This window comes from Nycticebus coucang, chromosome 9 (genome assembly GCF_027406575.1).
Source record: "Nycticebus coucang isolate mNycCou1 chromosome 9, mNycCou1.pri, whole genome shotgun sequence".
Taxonomy (NCBI): domain Eukaryota; kingdom Metazoa; phylum Chordata; class Mammalia; order Primates; family Lorisidae; genus Nycticebus; species Nycticebus coucang.
In genome coordinates this window covers 67913289-67936789 of record NC_069788.1, presented here as the reverse complement: position 1 = coordinate 67936789, position 23501 = coordinate 67913289, and the positions used below count along the sequence as shown (strand labels likewise).

Below are 23501 nucleotides of genomic sequence, written 5' to 3'. Positions count from 1 at the left end.
AGACAGACTTGCTTATCCAGAGTGGCTCAAAGTCTTCAGAGGCCTGTTCACTCACAAGGTTACTTTGGTCTGTCAGGTTGTTTAAAATAATAGTACTACCACGAAAACTAACGAAACAGTAAATATTCTCAGCAGATGTCATTTTTTTCCCAGGGTAAGTGGTATGATTTTTAAAAAAGAGAAAGAAACATAAAAGTAAATTTGAATTTGGAGTATTTTGTTAATGTTCAGTCTGCTGAAGGCATAATCCTGGACTCGTTGTTAGAACACCGCTTGGCATTCCATAGGGTGTCCCAAAAGTCACCATACATAGGGAAAAAGGAAATTGTAGCTAAATGTATCTTTATTTACAAAAAAAAAAGTTTGTATAAAACATTTACAAAATACTCTTAAGTGTTGGCCACCTCTTTCTACACACACCAAGTCTTCTCTCCCACTCACGGTGAACACCTTCCAAGATATCTGTTGTTACACAATTTTTCCTATGTATGGAGACTTTTGGAACATCCTGTATTTTAGTTGTGTGGTTGTTTTGATATCTTGGGGCTTTATAAAAGATTAAACTTAAAATTTATTTTCCCTTATATTAGGTAAATCTATTGTTGAAGTCAGTATTCAGTAGGCAAACAGTACTACTTTCTATAATATCAGATAATCTCTTGTTCATAGTGTAAAAATAGAGTCAAGAAATTATTTCCTCTAATTATATTCCAAGAACTACCAAAGAAAAGTACTTTTTGAGGGGTAGATGTGATAAGAGCTTCTGTATGTGTGCCTGGGAGCAAGGCAGATTGTTGACTTCTCTTGCTGAAGAAGCATATGGCCGTTGCAGGGCCTGCCTTGTCTCAGAGTAAGCTGTAAAAAGAGCTCCCTTGAAAATACACACCTTCCATGTTACTACTCCTTTATATTCTCATTTGATTAAGTTCACTTTGGAAAATTATATTTTGAATATACAGATATCTTCTGAGCAAGTTAAACTTTAAAAAAATAATCTTTATTTATTATAAATTGAAGCCATTTGCTTGGGAGTGGCAATGTGAAAATACTCGTTTCCTGAAAGCTGGAAGAGAAGAACCTCTAAAAGGCAAGCTTTTGTCTACTTTTCCTTAATCACCAGCATCTACCTTATGACATTGAAAAGCAAGTGTGAATATTTTAACACACATCGTAGAATGTATCAGATGTCTTTTCCTTGAAATGATTTCAAATTGTCTGAGTTCATTTTATGTGCCAAGTCTTAAGAATTTGGCAGGATAAAGTTGTTTTTTTTTAAAAATCGGTTTTCTATATATCCCCCCTTTAAAAAAAATTAAACATTTTATTTTAAGATAACATTATATTCATGAACAATTGTAAAACTAATACATAGAGAGCTTATGCACCTTTTATCCACTTTACCCAGTGGGAACATCTTGAAAAATCACAGGGTAATATATATATCACAACTATAAAATATTGATATTGTTATAATCTACCAGCCTTCTTCAGATTTCACCACTATTACTTGTATACTTGTACTCTTTTGTTTGTGTCTGTATTTACTTTTATACAGTTTTATTTTATATATATATGTGTGTGTGTGTATATACATATATATCCTTATCACCACAGTCAGAATACAGAACAGTTCCACTTCCACAAAGACCCTTCATATGGCTCTTTTTATAACTGTACCATACTTCCCTTTTTAAGTGTTGTTGTTTTTTTTAATTCTTGTCATTTATGGTCTTTACTTAAAGTATTTTAAATGTATATTCATACTTTAATTTTTCATTTTATTTTAAATGTAGTAGCAAATATATCTGAGAAAACAAACTGTTTACTCTCTTCTCACGCAGATCACTTCTATGACTAGATTTGGGGTTTTTCCAATACCAAGCAATTTTCTAGAATACTAACTTGGTATCATACAATAAAATTCAATTTAAACATTATTTACCTGTTGTTACATTTGATCCCACAAGTTGAGGGCTCAGGCTCACAAGCCACTCCCACTTCAGACACCAATAGAAAGTCTGAGCTTTCTGTGTTTCTCACTAAGTCCAGGGTTTCCACAGCCCCCACCTGAGGTTCCATAACTTACTAGACTGCCTGACAGAACTCAAAGAAATGCATTGCTTATGTTTACTGTTTGATTATAAAGGTTACAACTCATTAACAGCCAGATGGAAGAGATGCATGGGACGGGGGGTGGGGGGGAGTTGTGGGGGGTAGAATAGGGTCTCAGAGCTGCCACGTCCTCTCCAAGTGTATCACCCTTGCAGCACCTCCCCTGTTCAGAAACCCAGAGATTCATCAAAGGTAGTAATTCAAGAGTTTATACAGAGCTTGATCTTACTTTCCAGCTGCCCCCCATCCCCAGCCTTCCTAGAGGTCAGTGGATGAGGTTGAAAGTTCTAGCCCTGTCATCACTTCATCTTTCTGGTGAAAAGCTCCATTCTGAGACTATGTAGGGGCCCCATAAACTCTGGTATGATCAAAAGAGGCTTATTATGAATTAAAAAAGACCTTTCTGTCACTCACGAAATTCAAAGGATGTTGGGAGTTCCGTGCCAGGAATCAAGGACAAAGACCAAATATATTTCCTCTCATACCACAAAATATAAAATTTATTTATTTATTTTATTTATTTATTTTTTTTTTGTAGAGACAGAGTCTCACTTTATGGCCCTAGGTAGAGTGCCCTGGCATCACACAGCTCACAGCAACCTCCAACTCCTGGGCTTAAGCGATTCTCTTGCCTCAGCCTCCCGAGTAGCTGGGACTACAGGTGCCCGCCACAACGCCCAGCTATTTTTTGGTTGCAGTTTGGCCGGGGCCGGGTTTGAACCCACCACCCTTGGCATATGGGGCCGGGTTTGAACCCGCCACCCTCGGCATATGGGGCCGGCACCTTACTGACTGAGCCACAGGCGCCGCCCAATAAAATTTATTATTTTTAAGCATATAGTTTTGTAATGTTAAATATATTCACATTGTTGAGCAGCAGATATCCAGATCCTTTTCATCTTGCAAAACTAAACTCTATCCTCATTACACAATTCCTCCTTCTCCCTTCCTCTACCTCCTGGCAACCACCATTCTCCTTTCTGTGAATTCGACTAGTTAAATATCTTGCGTAGATGGAGTCATGCAGCATTTGTTCTTTTGCAGTTGGCTTATTTCACTGTTGGTGTAATGTCTTCGAGGTCCGTTATCATTGTAGCATGTGATTTCCTTTCTTTTCTAAACTTAATAATTTTTCACTGTGTGTATACCATATATTTTGTTTATCCATTTCATCCATGATGGATACTTGGGTTACTTCCATCTCTTGGCTATTCTGAATAATACTGCTGTGAAGATGGATGTGAATCAGTATCTCTTCAAGATTCTGCTTTTAATAACTTTTGAGTCTATACCCAGAAGTAGAATTATTGGATCATATTTTTAATTTTTTAGGAACTATCATACTACTTTTCATAGCAGTTGTACCATTTTACATTCCCACCAACAGAGTATTTCCATACTTTAATCATGTTTGGATAAATAGATTCTGATTCATCCATTTTTATTCTCTTTATTGAATGGCTATTTTATTGACTTGTACACTGGATAGAGAGTAGGCACCTACCACAAATCTCAGATACTTCATGTTGCAGAATGTTTGCACATCAAGGGGGATTTGCAAGGTCTAAACATTGTAGAGTCAGCTTTTTCTTTTTCTTTTCTTTTCTTTTTTTTTTTTTTTTTGCAGTTTTTGGCTGGGGCAAGGTTTTAGAGTCAGCTTTTTCAAGGATAAGTAACAGGACCCTTACCTGAACTAGTGAAATGAAAAGGAGAATTTTATTACAAGGAAACTAGGATGCTACATTGACTCAAAGGATAGTGATATGCGAGGGCCTTAGAAAACACTGGCAGGGGACTTGGTTGTCTCTAGTCTATGATAGATCTAGTTTAATTTCTTCTTGTATTGTGGCTTACATTGTGTGATGATGAAATGGCTTCAGAAATCCTGTACCTCACCACAAATATGGTCGGGGAGATGGGGTTAATTCAAGGACATCTGTGGGAACTGTATGGCTTGAATAGGAGTCAGGAGGGTAGCCAGCAGGAAAGGTAAGGAGTGGAAGACAGAACGAAAGGTGTTTTCGTCCCTTCTCTAAACTGAGATGTCAGTGGACTATTGATTGAGGACACATTGAAGAAAGAATAACCGTACTTGAAAAGTTCTGGTTAAGGAGTAGTAGCATAACTAGAGGCAGAGAACTAAAAAATAAACACTGAATGATTCTTTAGTATAGAAAATTGAGAGCCACAGGGGGAATTTCTTGACATTCTTAAAGTCATGAAGGTAAAACCATTGACTGATTACTGGAATGATTTGAACTAAAAGGTAGTTTTAAAAAATATCTTAACACTATTTAGTGTATAAAATAGAAAAATTATGTCTCAAACAGCAATTAATTAACTTTTATATATTCTAAGATGTTTATAAATATATTAGGGGTTATTATAAAATTGATGAATTACAGCTATATAACAGGGAAATTTAGAGAAAATTAGAGAATAGCTTTAACATTTTACAAATCATGGAAGGAATTATCTCCCTTCACTAAAAGCATTAGTGATACTGATTTTTTTTTTTTTTTGAGACAGTCTCACTCTATTGCTCCATGCTAGAATGCCATGGTGTCAGCCTAACTCACAGCAACCTCAAATTGCTGGGTTCCAGCAATCCTCCTGCCTAAGTCTTCCTAGTCGCTGGACTAGCGATGCCCATCACCATGCCCAGCTAATTTTTCTGTTTTTAGTAGAGACAGGGTCTCACTCTCAGGGTCTCCCTCTCAACTCAGGTTGGTCTCAAACTCCTGAGCTCAAAGGATCCTTCCTAATCAGCCCCTCTGGCCTTCCAGAATGCTAGGATTACAGGCATGAGTCACTATGCCTGGTGACAATTATCGCAATTTATTCTTACTGTGTGTCAGGTACAGTGCCAGGCATTTGTGTATATATGTTATCTCATTTAGCATTCCCCCAAACCGTAGGTGTTCACTGCAACTAGATTTTCTAAGCTGCATTTCAGCAGAATGATTAACACTTGTGTTCTCCTTTCAGAGATGTGGTACTGGATCTTCCTCTGGGCTCTCTTCTCCTCCCTGTTCGTCCACGGTGCCGCAGGTGTACTGATGTTTGTGATGCTGCAGCGGCATAGGCAGGGAAGAATCATCTCTGTCATTGCAGTCAGCATGGGGTTTCTGGCTTCTGTAACCGGAGCCATGATTACCAGTAAGTTGATTGTGTTTTAAGGCATAATTTTATGTGCATTTAATATTTTGGTAACTGTGTTCTTATTGTAAATGTAGCATTAATGTTACTTTTTGTGTGGAATATTTTTCAACCTTTTACACACTCCACCTAGATTTAGAAGGTAAAGATGAATTCCATATATTCACTGAGTAAATAGTTGGTACTTCTACGGTGTGAACACTTACTTTGCACAGTTTTGTGGCAATAGAAAAAACAGTTTTAATGGGAAAATTTGTGTTGATTGTAGTTACTGATTTGAAGTTGCTCACTATCTGGTAAGAAAGAAAGGTGCAAAAATATGGCAGTGACAGTTGTCACTAAAAAAAGTGAAAATATAGCCCTATATACTTGATGTCATTTTCCTGTGACTACAAAATAACATTGCGCTTTCTTCTTGTGCACCAATTGTCATGACACAAACCTCCCCTGGCCCAATAAGAATTAGCCACTTTACCATATTCTCTGGTGGTTTGCAAGTTTCTGCTGTGCTGACTCAAGAGTGTTTTCCTGCAAATCCTCAGGTTCGTTTCCTGTGGCTTTCTCCTCTCAACACTGTGCTTGGACCTCACATCCAGCCTTGGCTTGAAAGAGTTAGTTATGGTTTCTGCTCCTTCTAGATGAGCAGAACTTTGATGTATCCTGTTGAAACTGGAGAATGCCACAGCTGCTTCCGTAATGCGGTTTTGTCAGACACTGGCTGCTTCTCCGTGCTGCTGTTGATTGTTTCCCTGCTAATGAATCCTAGCAGCTCATATTGCCCTTCACTTCTGGTCTTCTCCTGCAAGTCGGGGCAGCTCACTGCTACCACTGGATTTGTTGCAGGACTCTTGTGAACTTCTTTCTAATTGGTTCTGGTCTCTGAGATAAGAAGACCTTATCTTTACAGTTCAGAGGCCTCTCTCCCTCAGCTTTTCTAGAGTGATTGACATCCTTGTCTTGAGAGGAAAAGCCCAGTTCTCATGTCTCTGGGTATGTCCTATGGCATTAGTAAGATAATCCTAAAATAATTACGGGAAGTGGGGAGGAGTCTATTTTCTTATCCTTCAATTATTACTTGTTTTTTGTCTGTTTTTATAGTTGCTTTCGTTGTTTCTGCATGTAACCCACAGCTTTGTCATATTGTACCTTACCCATTTTGTCATAGGTGTATTTTTAAAGAGGTACCCAGGTTTAGTGGAAGCATAGTGTGGGTAGTAGCAGATTCAGCTGGAAAGATAGGATGGAGGGTCTTGCAAAGCTATCTGGAAAGTTTGGACATAGAAATTAAGTGGATGTTTTTAAATGGAGTGGCAAGGGGCAAAACAGTTCAATGGGAAATTTTATTTTATAGTTGAATATAGAATATAAAGAGAAAACTCTGAAAGAACAGGGACTTGTGTGTCTTCATCACTGATGTATCCCCAACGGTAAAACAGTGCCTGGAACATGCTAGATCTCAAAAAATACTGGTTGGATAAATGGATGAAGTGAGAGAGGAAGGAAGGGAGGGGCAGCGTGGGGGAGGGAGAATTACATTACTAATCTTGAGACCAGAATCTAATATGGAGTAATGGCTGTGGGTTAGGAAAGGAGAAATTGAAGTAAGAACTATGGCAAAGCTCAATAAATCTAAATTAGCTGTTCACCATGGTGGCAAAAAAAGAGAGATGAAGGGGGCTGCCAGCATTTTTGATGTGGGCCACTGTTGTAGTTGTAGAACTCTGAACAGAGGAGGAAGGAAGAAGGACCAACTTGTTTAGAAGTTGTTAAGTAGTATGTGTAACATATATTGAGTAGCATACACTATTGTAGAACTTAAACACATTGACTGCCATGCTAGAAAAAAATTATTTTTCCTTGGGACCGCAATGTATTATTAGGTCAAAATAGGTCAAGAGGTATATAAGTTGCATGTGCTTCTACAGGCCCCAGGCTCAAAACTAGTGTGAGTTAAATACAACTCACATGGCAGTTAATATGTTAAAAGAGAACATGAGAAATATAATTCTACTTCCGTTTATCTCTAATAATGTATATATATGTACTTCAATTCAGTCAAGAATAAAATAAACCAAAGATTTTAGAAACCACAGGGCTGTATTTTATGTATTTATTTATTTTATTTATTTGAGGCAGATTTTAAAATTCTTAAAAATATGTCAAACACAGTTCCAAATAAAAGTTTGTGTCCAGATTAGCAAGAAAACATTTATTAAATGTCTTCTGGCTGATTTTCTGACCTGCAAACCCTTGAATTAAAAAGGAAAAAAAAACAAAACTAGGTAATGTGAATATTTAGCTGTATTTATCTTCTTAACACAAGTTGTGAATCCTAGTGCACTCATAGCTGTATGTTCAGTTCAGCTGACAAATTGCTGGGTATCTGCATTCCAGAAGATGCTGATTGAATGTGAATTCTTATCTATTACATTTTGCTGCTTCTAAGATTTTATTTCCAAAGTAGAGTGATTTTTCATTTAGGATGGTTAGTTGACATCAGAAATGAGAGAAACTAAGTTTATATGCAATGCCTAATTTTAGCTATTTAATTTTAAATAGTCTAAAGGTATAAAGTGATGCCTTATTTCTACTGTAAGTTGCAGTTCTCTTGGGTGGCACCTGTAGCTGAGTCCCGGTAGGACGCCGGCCACGTACACCAAGACTAGCAGGTTTGAACCTGGCCCGGGCCAGCTAACACAACAATGACAACTGCAACAAAGAAAAAAAAATAGCCAGGCGTTGTGGCAAGTGCCTTGTAGTCCCAGCTACTTAGGAGGCTGAGGCAAGAGAATCGCGTGAGCTCAAGAGTTTGAGGTTGCTGTGAACTGTGACGCCACAGGGCTCTACCCAGGGCGACATAGTGAGACTCTGTCTCAAAAAAAAAAAAAAAAAAAAAAGTTGCAGTTCTCTGATCACTAATGTGTTTGAGCAGCCCTTCCTGTGTTTACTGTATATTTAGGTTTTCTTTTCTGAAGATTGCATCTTTAAATTTTGTGCTTTTCTTTTGGTATTTTTGTTTCCTTTTTGTTAAATCACAAGTTTTTCTTTATATATTAGAGATATTCGTTTCTTGTTGGTTTTAGACTTTGCAAATAATTTCTCTCAATCTTCTATCAGTTCCCTTTGTCCATGATGTCATTTATTGAGCAAAAGTTCTTAATTTCAATATTATCAGCTTTAAAGAGTTTTTTGCCTTATGGTTTATAATTAAGGGTTTTGTTTTATTTTTAAGATGTTCTTCCCCCCATGGGCGGCGCCCGTGGCTCAGTGAGTAGGGCGCCAGCCCCATATGCTGAGGGTGGCGGGTTCAAACCCAGCCCCGGCCAAACTGCAACCAAAAAATAGCCGGGCGTTGTGGCGGGCGCCTGTAGTCCCAGCTGCTCGGGAGGCTGAGGCAAGAGAATCGCGTAAGCCCAAGAGTTAGAGGTTGCTGTGAGCCGTGTGACGCCACGGCACTCTACCCGAGGGCGGTACAGTGAGACTCTGTCTCTACAAAAAAAAAAAAAAAAAAAAAGATGTTCTTCCCCCATACCAAACACAAAATATGTTCTGATACATTTTCTTTTTAGTTTTACCTTTTTTATTAAGATCTTCATTTCTTGTATAGGAGCCAGAAAACATTTTCTTAAAAGCTACATATTTCAGACTTGGCAGGCTGGTGCTCATTGTCACACTGTTCATTTATCCTGGTGTAGTGCAGAAGCAGCCCTAGACATAGTAAAGGCATGGGCATGGCTTGTTTCCATAAAACTATTTTTATAGACGGGCACCTGGTGTTCAGGCCACAATTTACTCCCTGGTATAGAGTCTGCTTGTGTTGTTGCTGTTAGACCGGATTCCAAGTGTTTGTTTCCTTTCCCACATACTAAGTCGATTTTTATGCTACCATCCACTAAAAAATCCATTATTTTCTCATAATTCGTAGTATCACCTTTCTGTGTATTCTCAAGGTACTGGGATCTGTCTCTAACCTCTATTCTGATTCATTGGTCTTTTTTTCATTTTTTTGCAGCGTGGCCACATTTTTTTTATCCTTATGGTTTTGTAGTATGTCTATTGTTAGGAATAGGTCTCTCTTTTTACTTTTCTTTATCAGAAAAGTAGCCATTCATGGACCTTTATTCTTTCATATAAATTTGAGAATATGTCTACTGAATATCTCAAGAAGTGTGAGAATAATTTTCATTAGCTTGTAATTAAATGTAGAGGTTAATTTGGAAAGAATTGGCATTTTAAATTGCATCATGCAAGAATATTTATTAATAGAGATCATCTTCTTTGTCTTTTTTTTTTTTTAGTTAAAAGACTTTTTTTCAATAGAAAGTTTATATGTTTTTGATTAATTCCCAAACACTTGTGTACTTAATGACTGTAGTGCGTGGGTATCTTTTTTGATTATACTGTTAGTTTTATTGATTATGGAGAAATACAAAGTTTTGTACATTATGTTTTTAAAAGAGTGACAAAAAAAGAGAGATAAGATGAATAGTGTACTGACAAAGAAAAAAGAGTTAAGGCAGAAAAGTGGAATGTAGAACATACTACAGTAAATAATTTTAAAATAATAAAAATAAAATAAAGAATTACAAAAATAAAAGTTTTAAAAACTGTATATTCCTAAATATGAAATATCAAAATTTCATAAGAAATAAGAAAAAATAAGGAAATGTGAATAGGATAATTATTTTTAAACACTTGAGATATTAAAAGCTGCCTTCTTCCCAAAATTTCTAGGTCCAAATGGGGTTTAGTGAGTTCTTCAAAATTTTCAGAGGATAATTAGTACTACTATTTTATCAAAATTATTGAAGAAAATAGAATAATAGCTGTACACAGCTTATTTGCTGAGGCCAAAGTAATCCTGTAACTAAACAAGATAAAGACCACTACAACAGGAAAACAGGCTCATTTACCTTATGAATATTGTCTTGGAATGTAAAGATAGTTTAGTATCAAAACTGAGCACACCTTTATTCCAGTAAAACATTTATGGAGGCTAAAATTTGAATTTTATTTAATTTTTATGTATCACAAAATATTCTTGATTTTTAAAAATTATATAAAAATGTAAAAATCATTCTTAGCCCATATGCTGTACAGAAACAGGTGGGTGGGCCAGATTTGGTGTGTGAATTGTAGTTTGCCAACCTGATCTAACTATGCAAACTGATAGAATCAACATGCTATTAAAATGAATTCTTCCCATCCCTTTATTATTTGCTTTCTGTTAGGAAGCATGCAGAGCAAATTACATTGCTTTCCATTGGTTTACTTTGCTGCAGGCACTTTATGTTGCTGTTTTTTTGACATTTTCTGTCCACTGATGACTCTGACCCATTCTCCTTTGTCCTTGTAGGTTTATGTATTTCACACATTTTTAAAGCAGCTCAGTTGTAGTGCTTTCTCTACTTACTGTGCCCATCTTCTCTCGCCCCTTAATACTGTTGGCGTCACGCTTTATTTCTCGTTCATTATGTTTGACATTATTTCCAGGAACAGTTTCATGTGTGTCATGTAGTCCCAGCACGCTACCCCACTTCTGCCTTCTTCATGCTTTAGAGTGGAAACTAAGGCACAGATTGGGAGACGATATTTGGTAACATAAATAAACACAAAAAGGTTAATATCCAAACTAAAAAAATTGTCAATCAAATAGTAAAAGATAATAGAAAAACAGACAAAAGACTTGGCAAGCATTTCATAGTAGAAACCCTAATGCCCAGTCCACTGTGAAGAAAATCTCCATCACATTAATTATCAAGGAATTACAAATTAATCAGAGTGACAAATAACATTTCTTATCCACCAGATTGGCAAAAATTAGAAACAACAAAAAAAGATACCACCTGCTTCTGTGGGTATAGTGTAAGTAGAATATAAATTAGGACAACTATTCTGGAAAAACAATTTGATATTGCTTCCTAAAGTTAAAATGCCCATACCCTAGGGCCTGGCAATTCCACTTTTACCTATAAATGGTGGAGAAACTCTTGACTGCATGTGTTATGAACAAGAACATTCACAGGAACAGTGGTTATGACCATAAAGGATTGGAAACAAAGAAATGTCATCAGCAGTAGAAGGGCCAAATAAGTTGTGATACATTCATACTTAGAATTCTGTACAGCAGTGAGCATAAGTTATAGCTACATACAAGGGAATGTATGTATTCTCTGCTATAAATACATTTATGCCCTGCTATTTTAAATCAAGAATTAATTGAACTGTTATTGTATACAAATATATATTGTTTAAAAACTAGTATTAAAAGATATTCTAGCCTTTAGAATAAAATTTTCTTGGAATTGTAGCTAAGTTTAGGCAAGTTAGATGTAGAAATTAAGTTAGATTTTTAAAATTTATTTTAATTACATAAGTAATACATGACTATTCATTGTGTTAAAGCATTAAAGACATTGTGGGTAAAAGAAAGTCTCTTTTGGCTAGTACTTCCAAACCAGTGCTTTTTCCCAAAGTAATTCCTATTTTCAGTATGAATATAGATCCCAGATTTTTGCGTATGTACCACATTCATACATACATATATACATACCAACTCACGCACATATACATATGTACAAATGTGCTAGTACTAAATATATATTGTTTTATGCTTTTTTGTATAAATATGTCTTAAGTTTTTTCTATGTCATTTCATACAGATTTACATTTTCCTTTTGAAATTATATGGAGTCCATGGTATGGACTTTGTATAGTGTAGCCATTACCCAACTGATGAACATGTGTTTTGTTTATTTTTGATTACAAAAATATGCTATATTGATTATATGTTTATATGCATCTATATTTTGGATACTAATGTTTGTTGTAAACATAGCAAATATTTTTCTAGTATGTCCCTTGACATCAATTATTATGGTTTTTGCTCTTCTTTTGTGGTCTTAAGATGTCTTTTTGTAGGATTGTAAACATATTCTATTTTATTTTGTTTTTCTTTTTTTGAAACAGAGTCTTGCTCTGTTGTTCAGGCTGGAGTGCAATAGTGCAATCATAGCTCACCATGGCCTTGGACTCCTGGGCTCAAGAAATCATCCTGCCTCAGCCTCACAAGAAGCTGGGACTACAGGTGTACACCACCACAGCAGGCCAATTTTTAAATTTTTTGTAGAAATAGGTTCTTGCTATTTTGCTCAGACTGATCTTCAACTCCTGGCCTCAAGTGATCCTCCTACCTTGGCCTCTGAAAGTGCTGGGATTATAGGTGTGAGCTACTGTGCCTGGCCTGTAATTCTTTTATATTTTAAAGTTTACGTTTGTAGTTTTCTTTTTAACATTTTGTTCTTTAATCCATCTGAAATTTATTTTGGGGAATAGCTTTTATTTCTTTCAAATGGCTTTAGCTTACTCTTTATTGAATGAGTAATCACTGATTGGAATTATCTTTACCATTTACTGCTAATACAACTACTGGCCAAAATTTTTTGAGGACTATCTGCTATTTTAAGATTATATCTTAATCTTTATGCCCACCCATTTTACAGTTGGGGAGATGAAGGAGGTTAAGTGATTGTCCAGTGAAACACAGTAGCTAAGCAGTGGATTTTCATCCACCAATCTAGCTCTAAAACCCGTGCTCTTAACTGAGGTAAGCATGGGAAGTTTGAATTGACAGATTTATTTGCCACTTTCCAGGCAGCCCTGAGCAAGTAATTGCTTTGATTTTTCCCTTCTTGGATCATGATTGAAAATTTAGTGTTGGAGAGATAGAGGCCAAATTGTTTTTTCAAATTGAAAATAGTCATGGAAATCTAGGGTGAATCCAAAGAAAAACAGAGTATTTCTCAGGTTTATTTTAATATATTTCTGTTAATAAACAAGATGTATTATCTTTAAAGTTTTTGAAGAATGTCATGTAATTCTAAAATTTAGATATGTGACCAAGTGAGTTTATTACTTGATTAAGTAAATGTTGGTGCCACTTGGAGTTTTATTTGATGTTGAGATTATTGGCTACTTTATTATTTTCTGAGTTCCTTGTTCTCTTTTTCACTTAGCATAAATCTAAAATGGTAAAAAGATTTGCGCATTTATAGCCAGACTAGCCTAGATTGAGATCCCAGCTCTTATACTGACTGTATTGCCTGAGCTGTAACTTTATGTTAGGGGATAATACTGAGGGGTGGTATGATATTTAAATAAGATAGTATTTGTACAGTTCCTAGCAAGATACATAGTATGTGGTAAATACATTTTAATTTCCTTTCATTTTAAAACATGTGAAAGATCTTGGTTTAGTTTAATAATTTGCTTTTCCTGTTTATATATCTTATAGAAGACTATAGTAGCTTTTATTTGGGAGATTTTGAGTGAAATACAAACAGTTAATGATCAGCACATTTTTAAAAATTAATAAATAAAAATTATAAACAGCTAATTTTTATGAATAAAGTCAAGTAATTGTCAATTTACTATCTTTGGATAACTTATTCCTGTTATTTTTCTTATGTTCTTTACTAAATTATATACTTTCTAAATTAACAGAAATCTTAAGGGTATCTCTTCTGAGTAAAATGAATTCTTAAATGTGATGTAAAATATAAGAATATTTGACTAATTTATTTCATAGCCTACCATATAAAATAGTCAATTGAATTTTTTAATGAAGCATGTAACCCTTCTAGGATGTGTAGACAGTTTTTTAGGGAAATCATTTGAGGCTATCTCAGGCTGTGAAATGACATAACTTACGTATTTCTTTCTTTGTGATTTATGAATACACTTTTAAAATTTGCCACTTAGATACCACGTCATTATATAAACTGTATAAAGATGAAGTGTCGCATCAGATGGTCTCTGAAGTTCCTTATAATTCTGAGATTCTCTCCTGCTGGGAAGTATACATTATCTAAAAATTTTCCTAAAATAGATGTCAAATTCATCTTCCATTTTTATTACATGTCACAATACTAGTCCTATGTTAGAGTTATATGCTTCATTAATAATTTAATTAATTATGTTATATGGTAGATTGTGGAATGAATTAGTCAAATACTCTTTTATTTTACATGACTTTTAAGACTTAATTCATTTTACTCAGAAAAGATACCTTTAATTGTAAGATTTTTGTTAATTTAGAAATTACATTAAATTGTCATTTTTCTGCATTATCATTTATAATTATCAACGTGTTAAAATTTGTTTATAAAAATGCTGATGAGGTCTAGCCAGTTGAATGTTGAAGTGAGAGATGACAATAATGAACTTATTCTTTTTTGTCGTTGTTGTCCTTGTTGTTAGAGATACAGTTTCACTTTATCGTCCTTGGTAGAGTGCAGTGGCATCACAGCTCACAGCAACCTCCAGCTCTTGGGCATAGGTGATTCTCTTGCCTCAGCCTCCCGAGCAGCTGGGACTACAGGCACCCACCACAACGCCCGGCTATTTTTTGGTTGCAGTTTGGCCGGGGCCGGGTTTGCACCGCCACCCTCCGTATATGGGGCCAGCGCCCTACTCACTGAGCCACAGGCACCACCCGAAATTACTCATTTTTTATGAACGTATTTTGTATCAAGTATGCCGTGTGTACTGTGAGCATGCCGCATACTTATATTTTGGATAGAAGTCTGTTTTTCAATTAAGTGGTCAAATGTGATAAGGTAAAGTATAACTTTTATCAATCACATGGAAACTTTCTCATAGAAAATTTACAAAATGCCATGAATGATGACTTATACTTTTGATAAAATGGAAAGAGATTAAGTTACAGCCGTGCAGCGTGCACAGTGACTTTCCTTCTCGCCCCTCTGTGTCCCCTTAGGTGCAGCAGTCGCGGGCATTTACAGAGTCGCAGGGAAGAACATGGCCCCTTTGGAAGCGCTGGTATGGGGAGTTGGACAGACTGTACTGACAATAATCATCTCCTTCTCAAGGATCCTCGCTACGCTTTGAGGTTTCTGTGGGAATGTCTTACTTCACCTAAGGAAACAGATGTACAGATTCCCTGAAAATGGCATGGTTAACAAGTAGAAATGAAATTGTGCAAGAATGCGGACCGAGCGGGTCAAAGCTGAGGAAGACCTTGAGCTGTGTGGAAAGATTGCCCTCTGGTGTTCAAGTGATTGCACTACCACACTGCACCTTACGTGCCTCTGTCCCAGGCAAGGTGCACTTAGACTCTATTGTGAAGCTACAAGAAAAAGCACCTTGTTTAGCTGCCTATCAGGTTAACATTGGTGTTGAAACCATCGTTCTTAACCGTGTTGTGTTAAGTTACAGGGACATTTTGAGGGATTGATGTATGTGCCAAACTCTTTTCTTTTTGTTGACATTGATCATGTGACAATTCGCAAGTGTAGATGTAGATGAGTGCTGTGAACATCTTTGACATGAATTCAGATGATGTAGTAAAACTTTTGTTTTGTAACACTAAATCCCCTATGAGTGCTAAATATTGAATCGTTTACTATGAGAGAAATTATTTGATTTTTAATGTTGAGTGTTCTGGGATTTAGGGCTTTAAAATGTTTAGGCATTATTATTTAATTTATATGGAAAATAATAGTCGTCTTCATGGAAGACTAAACTGTTTTAAGGACTCAAAGTAGATCTGTAAGGGTTCGTACTTTACACTAACTTAAATAACACCCTTTTAATAGTTTTCCTCATGCATAAATGTTCTATTTATATGAATTCAAAAACTATGGGTCACACACATTGATTGTAGTTTGTGTGTCATGAAAATGTAATTTGAAAATTTTCCATAAATTTTATAAGAAAAAGGTCTGAAATGCATGTTACATTCTTAGACCCTTCTAAAGAGAGTTTTGGCCTTGTATCTCATGGAGAAAACATCTTTTTAACTAGTATCTCAGTGGGATTATATTACTTGTTGCATTATCTTGATTTTTGACAAAACATAAACAGTCTTTCATTCTGGAGTATGAACTATTTTTAGTGAGTGGCCTAAATTAGGCTCTGGAAATAAAAAGCCTCACTTGTAGGTAAGTAATAAGTAAGTTATGTAGGAAGAGTAATAAATAATGTTACTTTGGATGTGTGGCAGCATCATAATTTTGCTAAGTAAAAATTGGGGACTATAATAAATTATTTTAAAATTTGGCATTTACTCTCAGCATATCGATATAGTACTGAACTTGCATTTTTTATTTCAGTTGTTCAGTGCTTGATTTATACTATTAAGTTTATTCAAGTTTACAAGTTATGATTTAGGTTTACTAGAAGAATCTATGACGGCATTTGTTAAAAATGGAAATGTCTTTTGCATAAAAAATTTTGAGAAGTTTTGGCAATACAGTTGTAAGAGTGCAGGAAGTGTAGGGGTAACACAGATCCTGGCTGAATCGATCCCCTAATGAGATTTTCTTTTTGTTTCTTTAATGCTGTCTCAAATAAAGAGGGGACAATCCCCCAAAATAATGTGACACCTTAGCCTCAGTGTTTAACCTAATTTGGTATAACAGTGTCTGCTTGGTGTTATTCAAATTTAGATCTTCGTTACCCATACTATTTCTCTGCCAAATGGTTACCAATGAGGAGATGAGGAAAGGTACTTTTACCAGTATGGAAGCCACTTTGGGGGTGGATTTACTAAGATTGTGGCTTGAAATTTGTTTTTCTCTTAAAAAAAAATACCTATGAGCAAACTATGTATGGATCTTTGAAGTAAATCTTAAAATTGATTCTTTTTATTATGCCTGAAATTATTTTCATGTGTTATTTATATTCCATATGTTTTCACAAATTAAATTAGGCATAATTTTTCCATGTCAATTTGATTTCTTCTTTTCTGTTAGACTTGAATTCTGTTTTCTCCTTTACTTTGGCTATTCTGTCAATAATTTAAAGCATTCTTATTCTTGCAAGGAAATTACCAATAACATGTGGAAATTATTTCAGATCTACAGAATGAATATTTATTTTAACATATGGCTATTTTATGGTTTAAAAAAGTTGTGGTAAGGTAATATGGAACATGTGATCATAATCCAGAATTAACCAGAAAATAACTTGTACACATTAAATGTGTGAATGCATGGACCAAAGAAATTTAAACTCTTGTTTTTACTCTAGAATGAAAGAGTATGAATATACTTCGGAATAGTGGTTCTCAACCTTCCTATTGCTGTGAACCTTTTATACAGTTAAAAGGGGTCACGACCTACACAGGTTGAGAACCGTGGCTCTAGAAGTATAATCGAAAGGTTAATAGTTTTAGGGTGTCCTGCAGTTATCAAATTGCTTTATATTATGAGTTGGGTGTGTGTATGCTTTGAATTTTAGGGGGCATTTTTAGTTTCTTTGCTGTTTTCACTTATTTCCATTGATATTTTTACAACTGTCACTCTTTTGAAGTTTTCAAGTGCAGTTGAATAGTGTGAATTTATGAAATTGTCTTAATAGCTATTTATATGCTGAGATTTTTTAAAAGTTAGTTTTCCTATAGAATAAGAAATGTTTAATGATATATATACACACATTATATATATCATTATATACATATATAGAGAGCTGCTATATATGAATATAGTCTAACTGGAAAGCTTTTGTTCAATGAACACGCTCATATTCTTAGTGGAGAATTTGATATATTTGTTCAGTTGAATGGATGCTTGAGAATTTGGAATTTGGGGAAATTTTCCTTTTTTCTTTCTTTTCTTCCTTCCTTTCTTTCCTTTCTTTTCTTTCTTTGGTCTCACTATGTTGCCCTTGATAGAGTGCTCTGGCGTCATAGCTCACAGCAGCCTCCAACTCTTGAGATCAAGTGATCCTCTTGTCTCAGCCTCCTGAGTAGCTGGGACTATATAGGCACCCACCACAACTCCTGGCTAGTTTCTTTTAGAGATGGGGTCTCACTCTTGCTCAGGCTGGTCTTAAACTCCTGACTTCCAGCAATCCACCTGTCTCAGCCTCCCAGAGTGCTAGGATTACAGGTGTGAGCCACTGCACCCAGCTAGGATGATTTTCTTGACTTAGCTAGAGACTCTTGTTTAGGACATGACAAAAGCCCTTATTGAAATATTTAGTTTACACTTTCTTAAAATTTGTATGTGACTTAGTAGGATATGTTCTCTGTGACAGTATAGAAAGGAAGAGGGAAATCCTATACAGTTGACACTCCTTTATTTTAAAAATGTTCAGTGAATGTTGATGATAGTGAAATCTGTTCTCCAAAGAAGGAGCTTTTGTATGCCCAAACTAATTATCATTTAACATACTGACTAAAAATGTCCATAAATCAGAGTTAGTCAGGGCCCTCATATAAACTGCAAATAATTCTTAAAACCTTTAAAAGAAGGAGGTACAAGTAATCCGCATCATGGCAACAGTTCCATTGGTTGCCTAGAATGATGGCTATCTTCTGTGCTTGCAACTTATTATTATTTTAGGTCTTACGGTTTACCAAACAGTGTTATAGTTTGTTACCCAACATACTTTCTTAGTATTTGCAGCGTACATTTCTACTGCCCCCCAAATTATAAGGGTTTTGTTTGTACTTTAAATGAGAAGAAATAAATAAGCTGGTCTGCATATATTAGATATGTGTGATACAAGGAAAGGGGTTAATTAAAAATCAAAGAATGTTGTCAGAAAAGCTCTTTAGCAAACCTCTAATTAAGATGAGGAGAGTGGGGCTGCCATGTCAGCATGCCCCAGCTAACAGACGCATGCTGACTAATTCAATTTTGTAACAGTTTTAGGGGCTATTGTATACAAATTGCTATACTAAATATCTTCTATAGTGTGTACAAGAATGACCAAGATGGAATTTCTGCCCTAAAGTCCTTCAAGAACCAGCAAGTTGTATTTTAAATCTTAGAATAGTTAGGGTAACTTTTTGCTTCCTCATTCTAGTTGAGAGTTCTCATCCTCTGTTTTACCTGCAAATTCTGATTTTCCTGGTCTACTAAATGGACTTTCAGTAACTGAGATATCGTTGCTCTGACATAGTAAAGAGAATATTAGACTCTAAGCTAGTGATGTAAATTTGAATTCAGTCTCTGTCACTTGTTAGCTTTTTAATTTTGAGCAAATCATTTAACCTGAGTTTCAGTTCATATTCTGCAAAATGTGAGACTTCAGTTATTGTGAAAATTATTCGAGATGTTGTGTGAATGGCAAAGCGGTGTTTGACAATAAATGATCCAGATAGTCACTAGAATTTTTCTAAAAATTTGCTACTATAATACCAGTTGAACATATTCTTATAAAATTCACCTATTTTCTTCCATTTTCATATTTTTTCCTGAATATATTTTAAGAAGGAAACCAAAAATATTCTCTATAACCTTGGTTCCTTCGATTCACATCCTCTCCACTCGTTTATTTTTAAAATCAGCAGTTGTTTATCTGAGAATCCTTTTGGGAGTTGGTGGTGGTGTAAATGGCCAGAGCGAGCAGGATTCAGGTACGAGTTCTGTTTGCCAGGGGTTGAAATAGGAAGAGGGTAGAGGTGGCTAGCATCTCCTCCTTTACCTTGTCCTGCTCACCTCAGGCGCGTTCACCCAGCAGGCACTGGATTGCTCTTACATGCAGATGATCCTCGTTTATGTAGGGATGGAAAAGTGAGTAAGATGGACAGTCCTTCTCTCCTCCTCTCTTCGGCTACCCCTGGGCAGCTGGTGCCATAGTGTGGTGCCAGGACGGTAGGAAAACCAAGTCCTTCCCTCCATGGATCAAAGGTGCATAAGCCCTAGTCGTCGTTATTTTGTTTGCTTTTTATTAATTTATAAAGAAACACCGTTATTTTTCACCGAAGTCTATTTTGTGATTCAGGGAGTAACAAGATGCTAAGAGTAGTTTTCAAAATATTTTCAAACTTCTTTCCTTTTGATAGTACAAAACTTCCTCCCAGAAAATCTTAAAATCTCTTCCGTCATTGCTTGTTCCTATGATGAGAGAATGTGGACAGTTACTGAAGAAAAATTCCAGTAGACTTAGATTGCAGAGAAATTTCCTAATACTCACTGGGTAACTGGGTAAATTACAGTTTCTTTTAATAATCAGGAGCAAGATTCTCAATGTTTAAAGTGGACTAGTAACCACCTGGTCTCATCATCTTTCTTGCTGTCCTTTATAGAACATCTTGGAAGACTTCAGGGTATTCATTTGATTAAAGGTTGAAACGTTTTTTAAATATGTGGTACCATTCCGTAGCAGAGAGAAGTTTAAAGACAGGAAGAAATATTGGAGGGGTAATGCACAGAAAACCATGCACATTTGATGAAGTACCTTATGTGACATTCTGACAGTTCCCCCTTGTGTTCCAACTAGACACTGCACTGTCTGAGGATGTGCACTGCATGTTTACAGAAGCCTGTTTTTTTAGTATCTGAGCTTTGTTGACCACAACACATCCTGAAATCCTATTTTTAATGCATCTTTGCATGTGTGTGGCGGTAGGTTTGCTCTCCTAACTTAATGACCTCCGCTGAGTGTAGGTACTACAGTGCTGTTAAGGAGGTTGCAGAATTAGTTACCTAAAAATGTATCTTTGAATTTGGGGGAAATAATACTTAGTACATCAAGCATTTTCAGTAAATGTGGAGCTGTACCAGTTAGTACTTTATTAAATTATTGGAAGCACTCAAATTTCTAAGTGAACTGAGCTGTGAACCATAATCATCTCTTCCCCTACATTCAGGAGATTCATTTTCACGTTCTCTATCTTGATTGTATGTGTTGACTTTACATAATAACCCTTTCTTGATTTTGAGAACTAATTTAGCAATTTTCTTAAAAATCTTCCTCCCCCTTCCATACAGATACCATACATTACAAGCATATGTACAGTGGATAGAATTCAAAGTGCTGGTTTAGAAGAGGATATTCTTAACACAACGTGGTTCTTCAGCTGTGGTCCTTAATGAAAAATAAATACTACACGCAAGTCAGGAAAGCATGAAGCTCTTAAATGGCTTTCTTAGCTTAAATACTGTACCCAAACACATCTGCCCTCAAAATAACATGTTTATCCCTCTTTGCAGAATGTATCTAAGTATGTAACTGAAACTGGAAAGTGGTTTGACATAAATACATAGAGGAACTATAATGCACTGTCATCTGGATCCCATAACTTTTCTCCTGAATATAAATTGGTAATTACTAAAAATCATCACTTCTTTTAGAGCAGTGATTGTCAACCTTCGTAATGCAGTTCCCCGTGGTCACCACAACATGAGGAACTATATTAAAGGGTTGCGGCATTAGGAAGATTGAGAACCACTGTTTTAGAGTCCTTGTTTAAACGAATGTTAACTCCAGAGAACTAACGATGAAAGGGTTTTTTTTTTTTAGTTAAAGTTATTTGCATATCATCATTAAGTATCTTTGGGATGGCAAATTTCAAAGTTTTCTCTGTAGATAACAAAATAAAGGCATTTGTTTGAATAGTGATAAAAATTATTTCCTTTCAGGACTCGATGAGTTGGTCGTCTAATTGTTGACACCTTCTCAGTGTTTGTGATATTGGATACATTTACGATGGAGGAATTTTTAAAAGTTTTGTCCCTCCCCAATGCCCATATTCAGGCGTGAGCCCTACACACTTAAGTGAACAAATACGAAATTCCACAGTATTTTTCTTTTAAGCTTTATAACCTGGTAAAATTCATGATCTACCATAAGTATTAGCTTCTGACCCTAGTCATCCTTGGGTGAGGGGATCAACTTTATCTTAAAGTTAACTAGCTAAAATGTCATATTTAGGTAGCAAAAAATAGTTTTTCTGATATGTATTATGACTCACTTTCAAATTGTGTTAACTCTCAGACCACTGATGAAACCACAGACAGTTTTCAAAAGCTAAATGATGCCTTAGTGCCTTGAAAGTTAAGATACTTTTGCAAAGTGGATTTAGGGAGATTCAGGATTGGCACCAATGAGTTGAGTGTGCACACATCAGCGGTGACTGGGAGTTCAGAGTTTGGGAAGAGCATAATCAAAACAAAGCTATTTCATTGTAAATCGGTATTTGACCCTTGACTATGAAAGATGACAGTGACTTTCATTATGGTATTTTCATGATGTGGTATGTTATTTTTCTCTATTTTTTTCTTTTTCCAAGTAAGTATGAAATGGGGAAAAATGTAGTCAAGAAAAGTAAATGAGGGATTTTAAATTTTAATTTTGTTGTAAACTAGAAATTCTAGTGTGAAAGTGTTAGTTTTGTACTGTAGTACAAGGGCAGATTTATGTAACCTTTAGAAATATGTTTACCATCAGGGATTTATTTTTACTATAGAAATACTAAATGTACTGTGAAGCTTAAAGACAGGAAGAATAAAAGTTGGAGAGGTAATACACACAAACAAAGGCATTTTTGATGAAATGCCCTACATTATGTGAACACAATTTTCCCGCTTCTGTTACGACTATAAACTACACTGTATGAGTATGTGTGCTGCATGTTTACATAATACAGTTTAATTTTGAAGGATTATTTAAAAGAACTATGTTTATATATAATGCCTAACAAGCTGTAAATATTGTATACTATTGATTTTTAATTTTATATAAGCAATTTTTTATTTCCCAATTCATGTACAAATCTCACTGTGTATATAACATAATTTCCTGGAGAACACAGATTTTTCAGTGAATTTTAAGTATTTTAATTGCGGTAAGCATCGGGTTAGCCTTAGAGATGTTGATTTTATTTTAAATTATTTTTTGCCATTTTCATTTTCTTCAAAGGGCAGCAATAAACATATGCAAGTTTTTTTTGATGACAGAAAGTTGGTCTACAAAGCAAAGATCTAGGTTCCAACACATTGCTTTAAAGAAAACATGCACAATCAATATGACCCAGTGTCTACTCACAGGCCCTTCTCTGAGGGCCACACGTGGCTCTCCTCTTTGTAATTACACAGGGTGAACTCTCTACTGATACACACACAAAACAGCTGTTAAAAGGGAATCAATCCAGCTCTGAAACGTCATTACACAGAATTTATTGGATTAAAAATTTGTAATATACAGTATTTTAATAAAGTTTCTGTATTCAATTTCATGCACTTATATATAAATAAACCCGTCTTTGAAAGCTTTATGGGGTGTTTGATTCGTGGTGACATATCTTTTCAAATCATTCATTGTGAGCTCAAATGTCTTCCTTTCCCTTTTTGTCCATTTTTCTTTTTCTTTTTCTTTTTTTTATTATTAAATCATAGCTGTGTACATTAATGCAATTATGGGGCACCATACACTGGTTTTATAGACCGTTTGACACATTTTCATTGCACTGGTTAACA

General features: G+C 35.4%; 1 protein-coding gene across 1 annotated transcript in view; it reads left to right on the top strand.

The window, feature by feature from the left end:
• The window catches only part of TMEM170B (transmembrane protein 170B), a 39339-nt gene extending 16042 nt beyond the window's left edge, over window positions 1-23297 (top strand). The window contains exons 2-3 of the mRNA XM_053603322.1: window positions 5101-5271; window positions 15050-23297. Coding sequence (XP_053459297.1) covers window positions 5101-5271; window positions 15050-15180 — 302 coding nt within the window. The 3' untranslated portion in view covers window positions 15181-23297. The remainder of the gene's footprint in view (window positions 1-5100; window positions 5272-15049) is intronic.
• Window positions 23298-23501: the final 204 nt, after the last annotated feature.